Consider the following 13242-nt stretch of genomic DNA (forward strand, 5'->3'; position numbering starts at 1 on the left):
AGATTTTGCGAAACTTAAAATACTTCCTCTTACCCTATCTAGCACACTGGTTCGTTGCTTCGCCCATTAAAAGGCACACGAAGAAATGCATGCTATGACGTTTGTTGCCAACTGCCTCACGCCGTCACTCCTCTCCCTGGATGATTTAAGTTAGCCAAAGTAAAATTGGCTGATTAATTAGGTTTTAGTTCTGATGCGCACACTTACATGGTTATAAGAAAACAGAGCCAAAGTATCCGTAATAACCAAATGTTCACCCCTACATGCAGATGGCTACGAGCACAAAAGCACTAGGAGTTTATTCTTCATATATACTGCCCGTTATACGAATGAGTATCAAATTGAGCAATACAATTCTCCAAGGTCCAAGCAAATGAAGCTACAGGCTCAGACTGACACAGATCCAAGCAAATGAAGCCTTCACTTTCCTTGATCGCCGTCGTCGATCACTTCCGACTCTTGTACAGGCTGACACAGACCAGGAAATACCCAAAGTTGGCCGTCGCCGTAACCGCCAGTGCCCAGTACACGTTGTCTAGCCTTCCCTGGTTTATGTCCCCGGGCAGCCACGCGGTGACCCGCCTCACCACGTCCACGAACACCGTGCTGAGGTAGAACCCCAGCGCGATCAGGAGCGGCGCCATGGCTGTCGCGGTGCTCCGCAGCGTCTTGGGGAATTCCTGGTAGTAGAACGCCATGTTCCCCGGGAAATGCAGGGCCTCGCCGACGCCCACGACGCCGAGCGGGATGAGCAGCCACAGCGCGGACATGGGCGCCACCCACCCGGGCGCCTCCGCACCGGCGGTGCCGCCGCGGTGCGCGCGCACCATGCCCAGCCGCCGGCGCTCCACCAGCGCCGCGGCCACCATGCCCGCGACGTTCACGGCGTGGCCCAGCCCGACGCGCTGCAGCGGCGTGGGGAGCGCGCCCGTGGCCCTGCGCCAGAGCGGGAACGCCGCGCGCTCGAGGACCGGCGTGGCGGCGATGAAGGCGGTGAGCGAGCAGACGGTAATGGACCCGGCCGGGATGTTGAACCTCGGGCCGAGAGACCGGTTCATCGCGAGGGCCTGCAGGATGACCATCCCGATCATCACGCCGATGGACACACTGATGAGTATGCCCGACGACCAGAGCGGCAGGACGCCGAGGAGGGATTTGAGGTCCTCGACTTGCTGCACCGTGCAAAGTCGCCAGCCGCTAGGGCGACGGCCGCCGCCTCCTGCTGCGTCCGGCGTTCCTTCGCTTGCCGTGATCATTGCGGCACGGTTTAGAAATCTGCAATGTCACAGAAGACTCAACAATAATGTGCATCATTGTTCAACTGTTTCAAATGTTTCAATCATCACTTGATGAATGCGAGAATTTGCAACGCACCCGAGCCTCTTACTCGGAGCACCGTCACTGCCAGAGTCTGCGACGGTGCCATCTCCAACGTAGTATTGCAGTCGCCCGGCAACACTAACACGGGCCTTTCGCACGGCGGCCACCACGACGCGGGCGAGCTCGGTGTACGGGCTTCCCTTGGGCGCGGGCATCCTGTAGTAACGCGCACCAAGCACCAGCATGACCAGGCTTGCCACCGATGTGCCGAGGCAGACGCAGAAGCCGAGGGTCCAGGAGACTCCGTCCTGGAGGTAGACGATGGCCGTGTCGCCGACGATGAAGGAGCCGTAGAGGAAGACGAAGTACCAGTTGAAGAAGGTGTCCTGGTCGCGGGCGCTGCCGAACTGGTCCGCGCCCAGGGTCGCCACGTTGAACCGGGTCCCACCCGTGCCGATGGAGAGCAGGCACACTGCGGCGTAGAGCACGGTGAGCTGCGCAGGAGTCCCATGCGGGCACGCGGCAGACTGCGGGGCGCAATGCGGCGGCCGCAGGGATGGCAACGCGGCGGTGAGCGTGAACAGAACAAATGCCTGGGTGATAATCACAAAGTCTGACCATTAGCAACTTCTTACATGGTAGTTTGCAAATCACAAAGTTTTTCCGTTAGTTACTTGTTTCATATTTTGCATTTCATAAACCAAGTTCCACAAAGTTATACCAGAACTTGGTTTCTAGTATTTATCTTATTTTATAAGCATTTGGGAAACAAGATTGAATTGTGCCTTGGTTAGTAGAGACGGGTGATCGGCAAGCATCTAATTGGGGTTTGTGGGGTTGCATAAGCATGTTCATTTGAGCAATGCATGATTATGCATAAGGCCAAACCGGATATGGTGAAGGAATTTAGTTAAGGATGGCAGAGAGATGTCTCTTTGCTTATGATGTACTAGGTGAAATGGATGCAACCTTACTTGCAGATCCTTTTCAGGGCTACTCACTGGATCAGAGCAGTGGCAGAGGGAGGGGGTTTGGCAGGGGCAGGCCCCCCTATGGTCTGAAATTTCAAAATTCATATTTTGAATTTGATCTAATTTTAAGAAAAGTTAGCACTGTTGCCCCCCTAAAAATGAAAAAAACGAATTCCTGGCTACGCCCCTGATCAAAGTATGGGTCTTACTACAAAAGGAGGACCAAGACATTATACCAGGTGCTTTTCGAGCCTTGGAGACCATGGCAATGGATATCTTGGAAAAAAAGGGTGGCGGTTTAGTTAATAAGCTTTGCTTATAAGTTGTTTGCCTTTTATTTCCCTATGTTGATCATGCATGGTCCTTTTGTAATAATGGCTGGACATATTATACTGTAGAGGCTATTCCTTTATTATTGTAATGTGAATGGATGCAATATGGAGGTCAAATGTGATGAGGTGCTGAAGGGCTATCGGGAGGAATGGATGAGCCGATGGGTCATAAGCAGCCATGGTGAAGCTTTAGATGATCAGTATCACTCGCACGGAGGGCACAAGAGTCATGGCATGAACAAGAAGATGATAAAGACAGTGCAACAAATTAAAGTCAAGGCGAGCATCGGGTTCATGTCAATAGTTGGCCTGGTAGCAGGAGTATAAAGCAACTGATAACATCTTGAGAATAGGTTGAGATGTTTCATGCATCGACATTAATTAATACGCTTGCTTAGAAACTAAGCAAGTGACGAAGAGTCATGCTTCAAAAATGGAAGGTGTGTAACGGTTTTTCCAATTCTAAAAACCGGGAGAGGCAAGTTGGAAAATGTGCGGGAGAAACATCTATTGACATCTACAATACCGAATAAATAAGATGGTGGACTGGTTGCATCCACATAGATCTCCATTTTCCATTTGTTACTCTTAGGCTTAGAATAGATATATAGCCGTACAAAGACATATGAATGAACCAACTATTGTAACACTTTTCATTTCAGTTAAGTTGAACTTATCACTAGAGTTAATTAAATTTCAAATTTTATTGTCTATACCTCATTAAAAACATGACCTCAAATGTTCCTCAAGCCCTTAATTTTTTTCTCATATTCGAAACATTTATAAACAAAAAGTTACATTAACTTGAGAATTTGCATCAACATTTTAGATTTATTTTTAGTTTAATAAACTATTTTAGCGATCTTAAAATTTGAATATATAGTTCCTTTTTTGAGCTTTGTAACTACTTAAGAAAAAGAAAATAAGAAAGTATGCTTCACATAACGTCTTGAGCCTTAAGCTTGGCAAGCATACAAGGCATAATGGTTATCCGACATAACTATCCGAAATAAATATTCAACCATCCTATGTCGATCGGATAGTCAGGAAATACACCACACCATTTTCCCCCTTAGAGGCATGCCCTGCTAGCATCTTTTAACCATCCTTGCAAACGTATAACGTGCTGCTACCGGTTATATCATGATACTTTTAATAAAAGTTGGTAACCTGCATGCTAGTAGGACCAAATTATAGTTTACCCATGGTGTAGTTTCTTTCAGGAATGAGAGCCCCCCGTTCCCCTCCGCCAGCCCCCCACCTTCCTCCGCCACCGCGATACCCGCCGCCGCCGGCGACAGCCCTAGCCTACCCCCGTAGAGCTTCAGCGGGTCCGCAACCCAACCCGAACCTACGCCCCCCATCCCCAATCACCCTGCTTTCAAGGAGAGCCTGGAACAGTTCGTCAACGCCTCCCCACCGCCACCTCCACGGATCCACTGTCCGCCGCCGCTTGAGGCCGATTGGGTGCCGGAATCGCCGGATCCGCAGGCCACTTCGCCGGATCTGAGGATCCCCTTGCAAGATCTGAGACCTGGCAGCTACAAGCCTACCCCCGCCACGAAGGATGAGATGCGGACCTATGCGGAGGTCGTCAGAGGCAGGCGTTTCAATGCTCCAACCGCCCAAAGCTCTCCGCGGCGCCACGAGGAAGGGAGCGCTCCAGTCCATGGGCGACGGAGTAACTCCGACGACAAGATGGCTCCGCGGCGCATTCAAGACCCTACGTCAGCGGCGCGACGCTCAGGGCCCTGGTACGGCGAAGTAAAGGAGCTATCTCAGCACAATCTGGTGCGCCATGACTGGCAGCCAGTGAGGAGTCGAAGGACGCGGCGGCAGGCGCTGCCCGAGATGCCGCGACGCGATGGTGGAAGTGACCGGAGCCGCATAAGCAATTCAAGGAGGCCACCAACCAAGGCGCTGCTTGCCTTCAAACGCGAGACTGAGGGTCGCTGCTTTCGGTGCCTCGCCCCAGACCACCTCGCCTCGGCGTGCCGCGACCCCGTCCGCTGCTTCCAGTGCCGGCGATTCGAGCACAGAGAGCGCGAGTGCGGGGCGGCGCGGGCACCACCTCAACGGAGACCCGCCAGACGCGGGCCGCCTACCCGACGACAACCAGCTGCCACGCCACTAGCACAACCGCGTGCCACAGCTCCAGCCAGCCACCTGCCGACCAACAACGCCCAGACCTCGACACGCCGCCACCCCCCAACAGTACCACGCCGCACGGCTCCCATCGATAGCCAGCCGCGACCGTGCTCCACTCTCGCCGCCAGCCATCCTCCACCTGAGCCAAGAAAAACCACAACCAAAATGGCCATAGGAGATCCAAACACGCGGCCAGAAGTAGAAACCGTGTTCGTCTCCAACTCCTTCCACCTTGAGCATGATGCGCGGGACTAGGAAGCCTGCGTGCTCGTCCCGTGGGCACTGCACCTGCCGCCGGACGCCGGAGCTAGGGACATCGCCAACCTCCTTACCAGAGAGCTCCGCCCGCGGCCTGGTGACGTCACCATCACGCTCCACCAGCCTGAACCATACCTAATCAGGTTCGAGCAAGCGGAGCACGCGGCGGAGGCACGTCGCCGAGGGCGCTTCACAGGAGCGGGCATTGACATTTGCCTACGCACATGGCGGAGCCTCACACACGCCCTCGGCTTCCGCATCTTCTATAGGGTGCGCCTCTGCCTCGACGGCATCCCGTCACACGCCTGGACGCCGGAGATCGTCGAGCGTGTCATCGACCACAAGTGTGCCCTGCAGCACATCGTCACCGACCTCCTCCAACCGGCGGACTCCAGGCATATCGAGCTCTGGGCTTGGATGGTGGACCCGAGCGAGATCCCGAAGAAGGTATGGCTTGCCTTCACCCACAACCCAGCGGCAAAATCCTCCGCTTTTGCAGTCTCGGCCGAGCCCCCGTAGCTGTCATGGCAGCAAGAGGCCCGATATGAAGTTTTCATCCACATGCCACTCCTGGAGGACTACTCGGCGGCGGCACGCGATCTTCAGCAAGCCATTGACAACCCGCGGAGCGTCATCCCAACTCAGCGGCGCTATGAATGGCGCTACGGCCTCGTCGACGGTGCGCCATCTGATGCAAGGTTGCGCTTTCCGGCGCGACTGCCTCGACCACCGTGGGAACCGATCGGCGTGGATCCACACCCTGCTGACCATAGCAGGGGACGGCGTGTGCCAATGGGCGTCCCCAGAGCAGAGCACGGCGCCCAGGCCGCGGGCGGCGATGGAGAAGGTGGAAGCAGGCGCGGTGCGAGCGCCCGTCAAGATCCGCACAACAAAGATGACCGCACCAGGCGTCGACCGACGCGACAGCATTGCGATGAACGGCCATTCGTCTAGCCTTCCCGCCGCGGAGATGACGACTACGACGACGACGATGGCGACTACAACTACCCAGGACAGGGGCGCAAGCTCAGCGACGACTACTGGGGCTGTGCGGGCACGGTGCGCCGTGACCGCACAAGATCACCCCCAAGACGCAACTACGCGCCTCCGCATGGACGGCACCATGAAGCCGGCGATCCGGGGCTAAACAACTTAGCTCCATCACAACTCCAGGCCCTATTCATGGTGCAAGCCACGACGCTGAAGAACTACGTGCAGCAGCAGGTAATCGAGGCACCTGATACGACTGACATTTCCACTTTGGATGCTAGGAAGCGGTTCTGGCACGCCGGCGCCGACGAATACATCCGTAAAGCGTGCTGGCTCGCCGACCGCCTAGGCATCGAGGACGCGGTGCAAGGGGAAAAGGCCTGGTCCGATCCGGTGCCACTGCCGCGAGTCTTCAACAGTCTGCGAGCGGCGCTACTACCGACTCCGGCGACGGCGGCGGCATCACTGACGATTTAAGACGTCGACCGGGCACTGGAAATCTTGTGCATCGAGGCTGAACAAGAAGATGCAAGCAACATGGGCCAAGAACACGAGCAGGCGGCAGCCCAGAGAGCCACGGGCAACAAGATCATCAATGCGGCCCAAGTAGCGGAGCAGGAACCGCAGCAGGCCGTCTCAGCAGGCGCATCGGTAGGGCGGCAGTCCAAGGTGAGCGGCCAATTACTAGCTGGGCCGTGGCAGGCCCAACAAACCAAGGCACTTACGGCACCTCCTGCAGGGGCTGCAACTGAGATGGCCCGCGAAAAATCACAAGCCGGACCCACCACACCATCGCCTGCAACCAAGAGCGCCAAGCCCACCAGTGAGGCCCATTACTCGCCACAACCGCTACATGAGGCCTACTACCAACTGCTAGACACCCATCCTGTAAGGCCAGCGGATCCCCAATCCAATCCAGAACAACACACGCTTGTGCACCAGTCGCCTGATGTAGCGCCACAGATAGCCCCTGCTGTGCCTGCCCCACAAATAGATGACCTCTTCGCAACCCCCCCGCCGCCAGCATTGCTACAGCCCCCACTGCAGCGCACGCGCCGGGGCCGCACCTTCGACATGAGTAAGGTGCGGCGGAGTGCGCGCCTGGCCAAGAAGCCAGCCATGCCAGTAGTTGAACGCGCGCAGCGAAACCTATGGAGAAAATTAGGTGTTGGCAATGATGAGATGGCGCCAATTGAGCAAGTACTGTAGGATTTCCTTAACATGTTTCAGGGGCACTACCGGACTTCATCATATCTGCTATGACTGCACTCTTCGACCTCGATGACGAAGCTGCTGACCAAGTGAACGACGCACTTCTACAGATGGCAGGCGATGATGTGGGAGAGCTCCAACAGGTGGATCAAGCGGCTACATGATCATCCCGTCACTGCATCCGCACCGAGTGTCTCATTACTATGTATCGCTATCCTTATGTATTTCCTATTCCTGTGCCTCACCCTGCTGGTTGCGACCTTTGGGGAGGACTCTACTTTAGCCCTGCTGGCTGCGACCTTCGGGCAAAACTCGTGAACTACAAACTATGCCCCGACTACTATCAACCTAAACCTTGGACGGCAGCTACTACAACGACAAAGCGCGCCAATGGACACACTCCAGCGGCAAAAAACACCTCCGATTACCGAATAACGCACCCACGCGATCAGTATTCTACGAGACACAACATCACTGCCGCAACAAATGCTCCTAAACCGCAATCGCCCGGTCCGTCAGCAAGCGCTCCAAAAATAACTTAGATGAATGGCAACTTTGAAATAATGAGTTGGAACGTGCGAGGCCTAAATGCACCCGCTAGATGTCTCACAGTACGTGAAACTATTGCGACGACAACGTGCCACATCGCATGTCTGCAGGAAACGAAGCTGCAAAATATAGACGTGGCCCTAGCAAACCTTCTAGGGGAACCTCGCTTAAATAAATTTACATACAAACTGGCTTCAGGCACAAAGGGCGGAATCCTCCTCCTCTGGGACGACAGGGTTTTCGACATGCAGAACTTCCAAACGGGGCGTTTCTCTATCTCAGCAACAGCAACAGTAAAACACAGTAACTTGCACTTCCGACTCACGACGGTATACGGCCCAACACGACACTCAGCGAAGTCTGCCTTCCTGCGCCACCTGCGGACCATGGGGCCTGATGACGACACCAAATGGCTAGTACTGGGCGACTTCTTCAACCTAATATACAGCGCAAGAGACAAAAACAACAACAACCTAAACCGGAGGCTAATGAGGAGCTTCAGAGCAACGCTAAATCATTGCGGACTCAAAGAAATACACTTACAAAACAGGCGATTCACCTGGAGCAATGCAAGGCATCAACCGACGCTATCGCGAATCGACCGAGTCTTCTGCAATGAACCTTGGGACCTACAATTCGACGATCATGTCCTCCATGCTCTCTCTTCCTCGCACTCGGACCACTGCCCTTTACTACTGGCACAGCAATCTGGTCCTCGCAAGCCGACGCCTTTCAAATTCGAAAACTTCTGGCCGCGGTTACCAGGATTCTATGATGTAGTCGCCCAGGAATGGTCAAAGGCGATGGCCCACACTGAACCATTCCATAGACTGGGTTACAAGCTGCACAAAACAGCCCAAGCACTGCGATCATGGAGCCGAATGCACGTCTCGGATGCCCAGTTAAAAATGCACATGGCCCAAGAAGTTATCCTGCGCCTTGACATAGCGGAGGAAACAAGAACACTCACCGAATCAGAACACGACTTACGGAGCAAGCTCAAAAAAAGGCTCCTAGGATGGGCGGCCATAGAAAAAGCAAGGAAGAAACAATGCTCCAGGATATCCTATCTGCGCGAGGGCGATGCTAATACAAGGTTTTTCCACCTGAAGGCGAATGGTAGAAAGAGAAAAAACTTCATCCAACGACTAAAGAAAGAAAGCGGCTGGGCTGTAACTCACATGGATAAGCAGCAGATAATCCAAAATCACTTCGACAGCGTGATGTCCACACCAACCACCCGCACCAAAGATTTAAATTGGGAAAAGTTATAATTCCTAGAGGTGGATTTAACCGGAATCGACAGCCCTTTTTCGGACAAGGAAATACTACACGCAATAACTGACTTGCCCAAAAACAAAGCGCCGGGAGCGGACGGCTTCACTGGTCTATTTTTCAAATCATGCTGGAACATAATCAAAAGTGATGTCATAGCGGCTGTAAACGCTTTCTACAACGCTAGATGCAACGACCTCAATTTAGTCAACTCAGCCAACATCGTCCTAATACCCAAAAAGGAAGGAGCCGAAAGCATCAAGGATTTCAGACCGATAAGCCTCATACACGCCATTGCAAAGATCATTAGCAAAATTCTAGCAACAAGACTCCAGCCATATATGGAGAAATTGATATCACCAAGCCAAAGCGCCTTCATAAAAGGAAGAAGCATACACGACAACTTCCTGTACGTTCGGAATATGGCGAGAAGATTTCACAGACACAGAACGCCGACGCTGCTAATGAAGCTGGACATCTCAAAGGCCTTTGACTCTGTCCGATGGGACTACCTGCTCGAACTAATGCAACACAGAGGCTTTCCCACGTGGTGGCGGGACTGGATAACTGCATTACTGGCCACATCAACTTCCAAAGTCCTGATAAATGGAATCCCATCTGATTCAATCGCACACGGGCGAGGACTACGACAAGGAGACCCGCTATCCCCCTTCCTCTTCATCCTTGCGATAGATCCGTTGTACCAACTAATACACACGGCGACGGAAATGGGACTACTCAAAAAGCTCGGAGGCGTACGCCACGCACCAGCATCTCCATGTATGCTGATGACGCGGTCATATTCATAAAACCGACACAAGCAGACGTCGCAAATGTAACAAAGCTATTGAATCTTTTCGGGGAGGCAACTGGGCTTAAAACAAACGTACAAAAGACAACTGTGGCTCCCATCAGCTGCGATAACGTAGACCTCGAAGAAATCCTCTCAGAGTGGCCGATTGGTCGCACAGGCTTCCCATTAAGGTAACTCGGACTACCACTTGCGATAAGGCACCTAAGGAAATTGGACTTTCAGCCCCTAATGAACAAAACAGCACAGAAGCTCTCCGGATGGCACAGTCGCAACCTCACCCAAGCAGGACGGGTTTGTCTCACCAAAGCAGTGCTTTCCGCGCAGCCATTATACCTACTAACCGTCATAAAAGCACCAAACGAAGTATTAGACGAACTAGACAAAATAAGGAAACGATAAATCTGGGCTGGAGACAAAACGCTTACAGGCGGCAAATGCAAGGTTAATTGGATCAAATCCTGCTTACCAAAAGAAAATGGCAGGTTAGGAGTGCTAAACCTTCACAAATTTGCTAGAGCATTGAGACTGCGATGGATTTGGCACGAGTGGGAGTCACCGCGAAAAACATGGATTGGAACGGGGATACCATGTGACGACTCCGATCAACGCTTGTTCGCAGCTTGCACAACGATCACAGTGGGTAATGGACGCAAAACAAGCTTCTGGCATTCAGCCTGGGGACAAGGAACTAGGCCAAAGGACATTGCGCCCAACATATATATGCTATCCAGGGGGAAGCATAAAAAACTAGCAGAAGCCTTATTTGACAATAGCTGGGTGGCGGACATAAACATTCACGAAGGACTGAGAACGCAACACCTCCAAGAATTCGTAACACTCTGGTGTCTAGCAACAATGGTGCGGCTGCAAACACAACAGGAAGACACAATTCGATGGAAATTCACGTCCAACGGAAAATACTCAGCGGCATCGGCATACAAGGCGCAGTTCCTAGGATCCACTTATGCACCACACTACAAAACAATATGGCACTGCTGGGCACCCCTGAAATGCAAATTTTTTGCATGGTTGATCCTCCAAAACCGCGTATGGACAGCTGATCGCCTTGCGCGACGAGGATGGTCTCACTCCCCTGCATGCCCCTTGTGCCATATACAACAAGAGACAGCACACCACCTAGTGGCTCAGTGTAGTTACACCAAGCGAATATGGAGCCTCGTGGCCACTTGGGCATCGCAACCAAGCATACAACCCTCGGAACGGCCCCCAACCGACAATGCCCTGGAATGGTGGATGAATATGACTACAAGGACCGAAGCCCCTCGGAAGGGAACATGCTCTATGGCGCTGTTGATAATATGGGAAATCTGGAAGGAGCGGAATAGGTGAATTTTCAACCATCAAGAGATGGCAGCACCCTCATTGCTGGCCAAAATCAAGGAGGAAGCAGGCACATGGATTTTAGCAGGGGCAAAAGCTTTAGCGACTTTTTCATCTAGAGAGTAATCGCGTAAGAGTGACATATTTGAAACACTTCTGTAATAATCTACTCTATCAATGAAATAGGCACTGTCTCGTGCCCATTCGTTCAAAAAAAAAGTTGGTAACCTAGGCCAACTCAACTACTTGTTTGTTACTTTACGTGGATTGTAACATCTAATACATTAGAAATATTCTAATGACCAAGAAAAGAATACAAGAAAACAATAAGCTGCAGAGTAGCTTGGGATTACACCGGTAACATGTCTAGTTATTGAACAAATACCAATGGCTATTGAACTATGATTTGGGGCTGTCTCATGTCATCGTTGAAACGAATACTCAAAAAACTCTAATCTATCATGTACGTGGAGTTCTCATGGACATAATAGGGCATCTTTCTGACAATGAAGTTAATAGTAATTTCTACAGAAAATCCGGTAGGTAACATCATTTTTCATAGATTTCATTGGACAATGGAAGGTGGAAACATAATTGCATTGGTACTCGTCAGTATCATAGCATCAATGCACCATTGGCCTGGATGCGTAATGTATAAAGCTCATTCATAGATCCCGACATGTTAATTATTGGTTCATTTGTCATATTAATAATTCTGTTGGGAAGAATAATTGTAACCTACCCCTCATAGTTTTAAAAGTGAAATTGATAGCGGTCGTTTTTCTTCCTCTGAGTGGTTGATTTTACACTTTTACAAAGAAGACAATGTGCATCTGTCCCAAGATCAGTGCCAGTCAAGAATCCCCGTGTGGATCGTTATTAATAAAGTTCCACTTTGTTATCTAGAATCATATGGTACTGCTCTCTATGTTTGTTAGCTTGTCCCACTTGAGGACACGTCTCCAATCAGAAAGGAAAGTGACATTGCAATATCACCAAGAAACGATGACAACACATTTAAAGGCAAGTCATCTACCAAACCGAAGTAGGACATTTCTGTAGCTACACAGTTGCTTGCTTGGGATTTACTATGAGCGAAGTGTGTATAGTAGCTAATGCAACTAGCAGAAATTCATGCGGACGCAGGAAGCAGCATATATGTATGACTCACCAGGACGTTGATAGCGGTGGCAGCGAGGATGACGGGGAAGCAGCCGAAGTAGGAGTCGGAGACGACGGCACCGGCGACGGGCACCAGGTTGAGGGAGCCGCGGACGATGTTGGCGATCTGGGCCGCGTCGATGCTCTCCACGTTGTACTCCTTGAGCAGGTACACTAACAGGTTGCTGGTCGTCCCGTTGATGGCCAACCCCAGCCCCAGCATGCTCCCTTGTTCCATTTGTATGTGCAAACATAGCCATGACGACAGAAAAATCAGAAAGAGATCAGACGGTACGATTTCATGACAGCAGGGAGAGATCAGAAGGAGCAAGAGAAGGGAATTGAAGTGGTAGTATATGCACCTGCAATGAAGGGGAGGGTGATCCATCCTCCTTTCTTTCGGCCTGACCTGTCATGGACCTCCTGGTCGACAGGCTTCAGCTGAGAACCCAGCGAGCTCTCCATCTCCAACTCCATCTCCGCTCTCTCGCAAGTCTGGAATCAGTTCAGAGGAGTTGTGTACATTGTCAGCCGTGCATATAGACATATGGAAATAAAGACACGCTGGACCGGATAGCTACATGCTTGATTGGAGTATAATTGACTCGATGTGTTGGAAGTCGGTGCATGCGTGTAAGGATCGGGTTTGGTTTTAGCATTGTGTCCATCTAATATCGTATTAGTTCCTCCTACTGTAAATATAAGTTGTGTTAATATATTTATAAATCAATTCTTTTCAACTTTCACAACCAACATATACTCCCCTGGTCATAAATAAGTGAACTTAGGCCTTTTGCTACAAAACACGTCTTTAACTAGTACTTTTTGTTAAAAATATTTATAAAGAAAATCATAAAAAAATTCTCATAGA

General features: G+C 51.4%; 1 protein-coding gene across 1 annotated transcript; it reads right to left on the reverse strand.

Moving 5' to 3' along the window:
• Positions 1 to 211: 211 nt before the first annotated feature.
• On the reverse strand, positions 212 to 12946 carry LOC101781453 (protein NRT1/ PTR FAMILY 2.7). Its single transcript, XM_004962369.3, has 4 exons — positions 12734 to 12946; positions 12382 to 12599; positions 1375 to 1913; positions 212 to 1275 (listed from the first exon to the last, which is right to left on the reverse strand). Exons 1-4 carry the CDS (start codon positions 12846 to 12848, stop codon positions 447 to 449), a joined length of 1701 nt encoding a protein of 566 aa, XP_004962426.1. The 5' UTR covers positions 12849 to 12946; the 3' UTR covers positions 212 to 446.
• Between the last annotated feature and the right edge of the window lie 296 nt (positions 12947 to 13242).

This window comes from Setaria italica, chromosome III (assembly GCF_000263155.2).
Source record: "Setaria italica strain Yugu1 chromosome III, Setaria_italica_v2.0, whole genome shotgun sequence".
NCBI classification, from domain to species: domain Eukaryota; kingdom Viridiplantae; phylum Streptophyta; class Magnoliopsida; order Poales; family Poaceae; genus Setaria; species Setaria italica.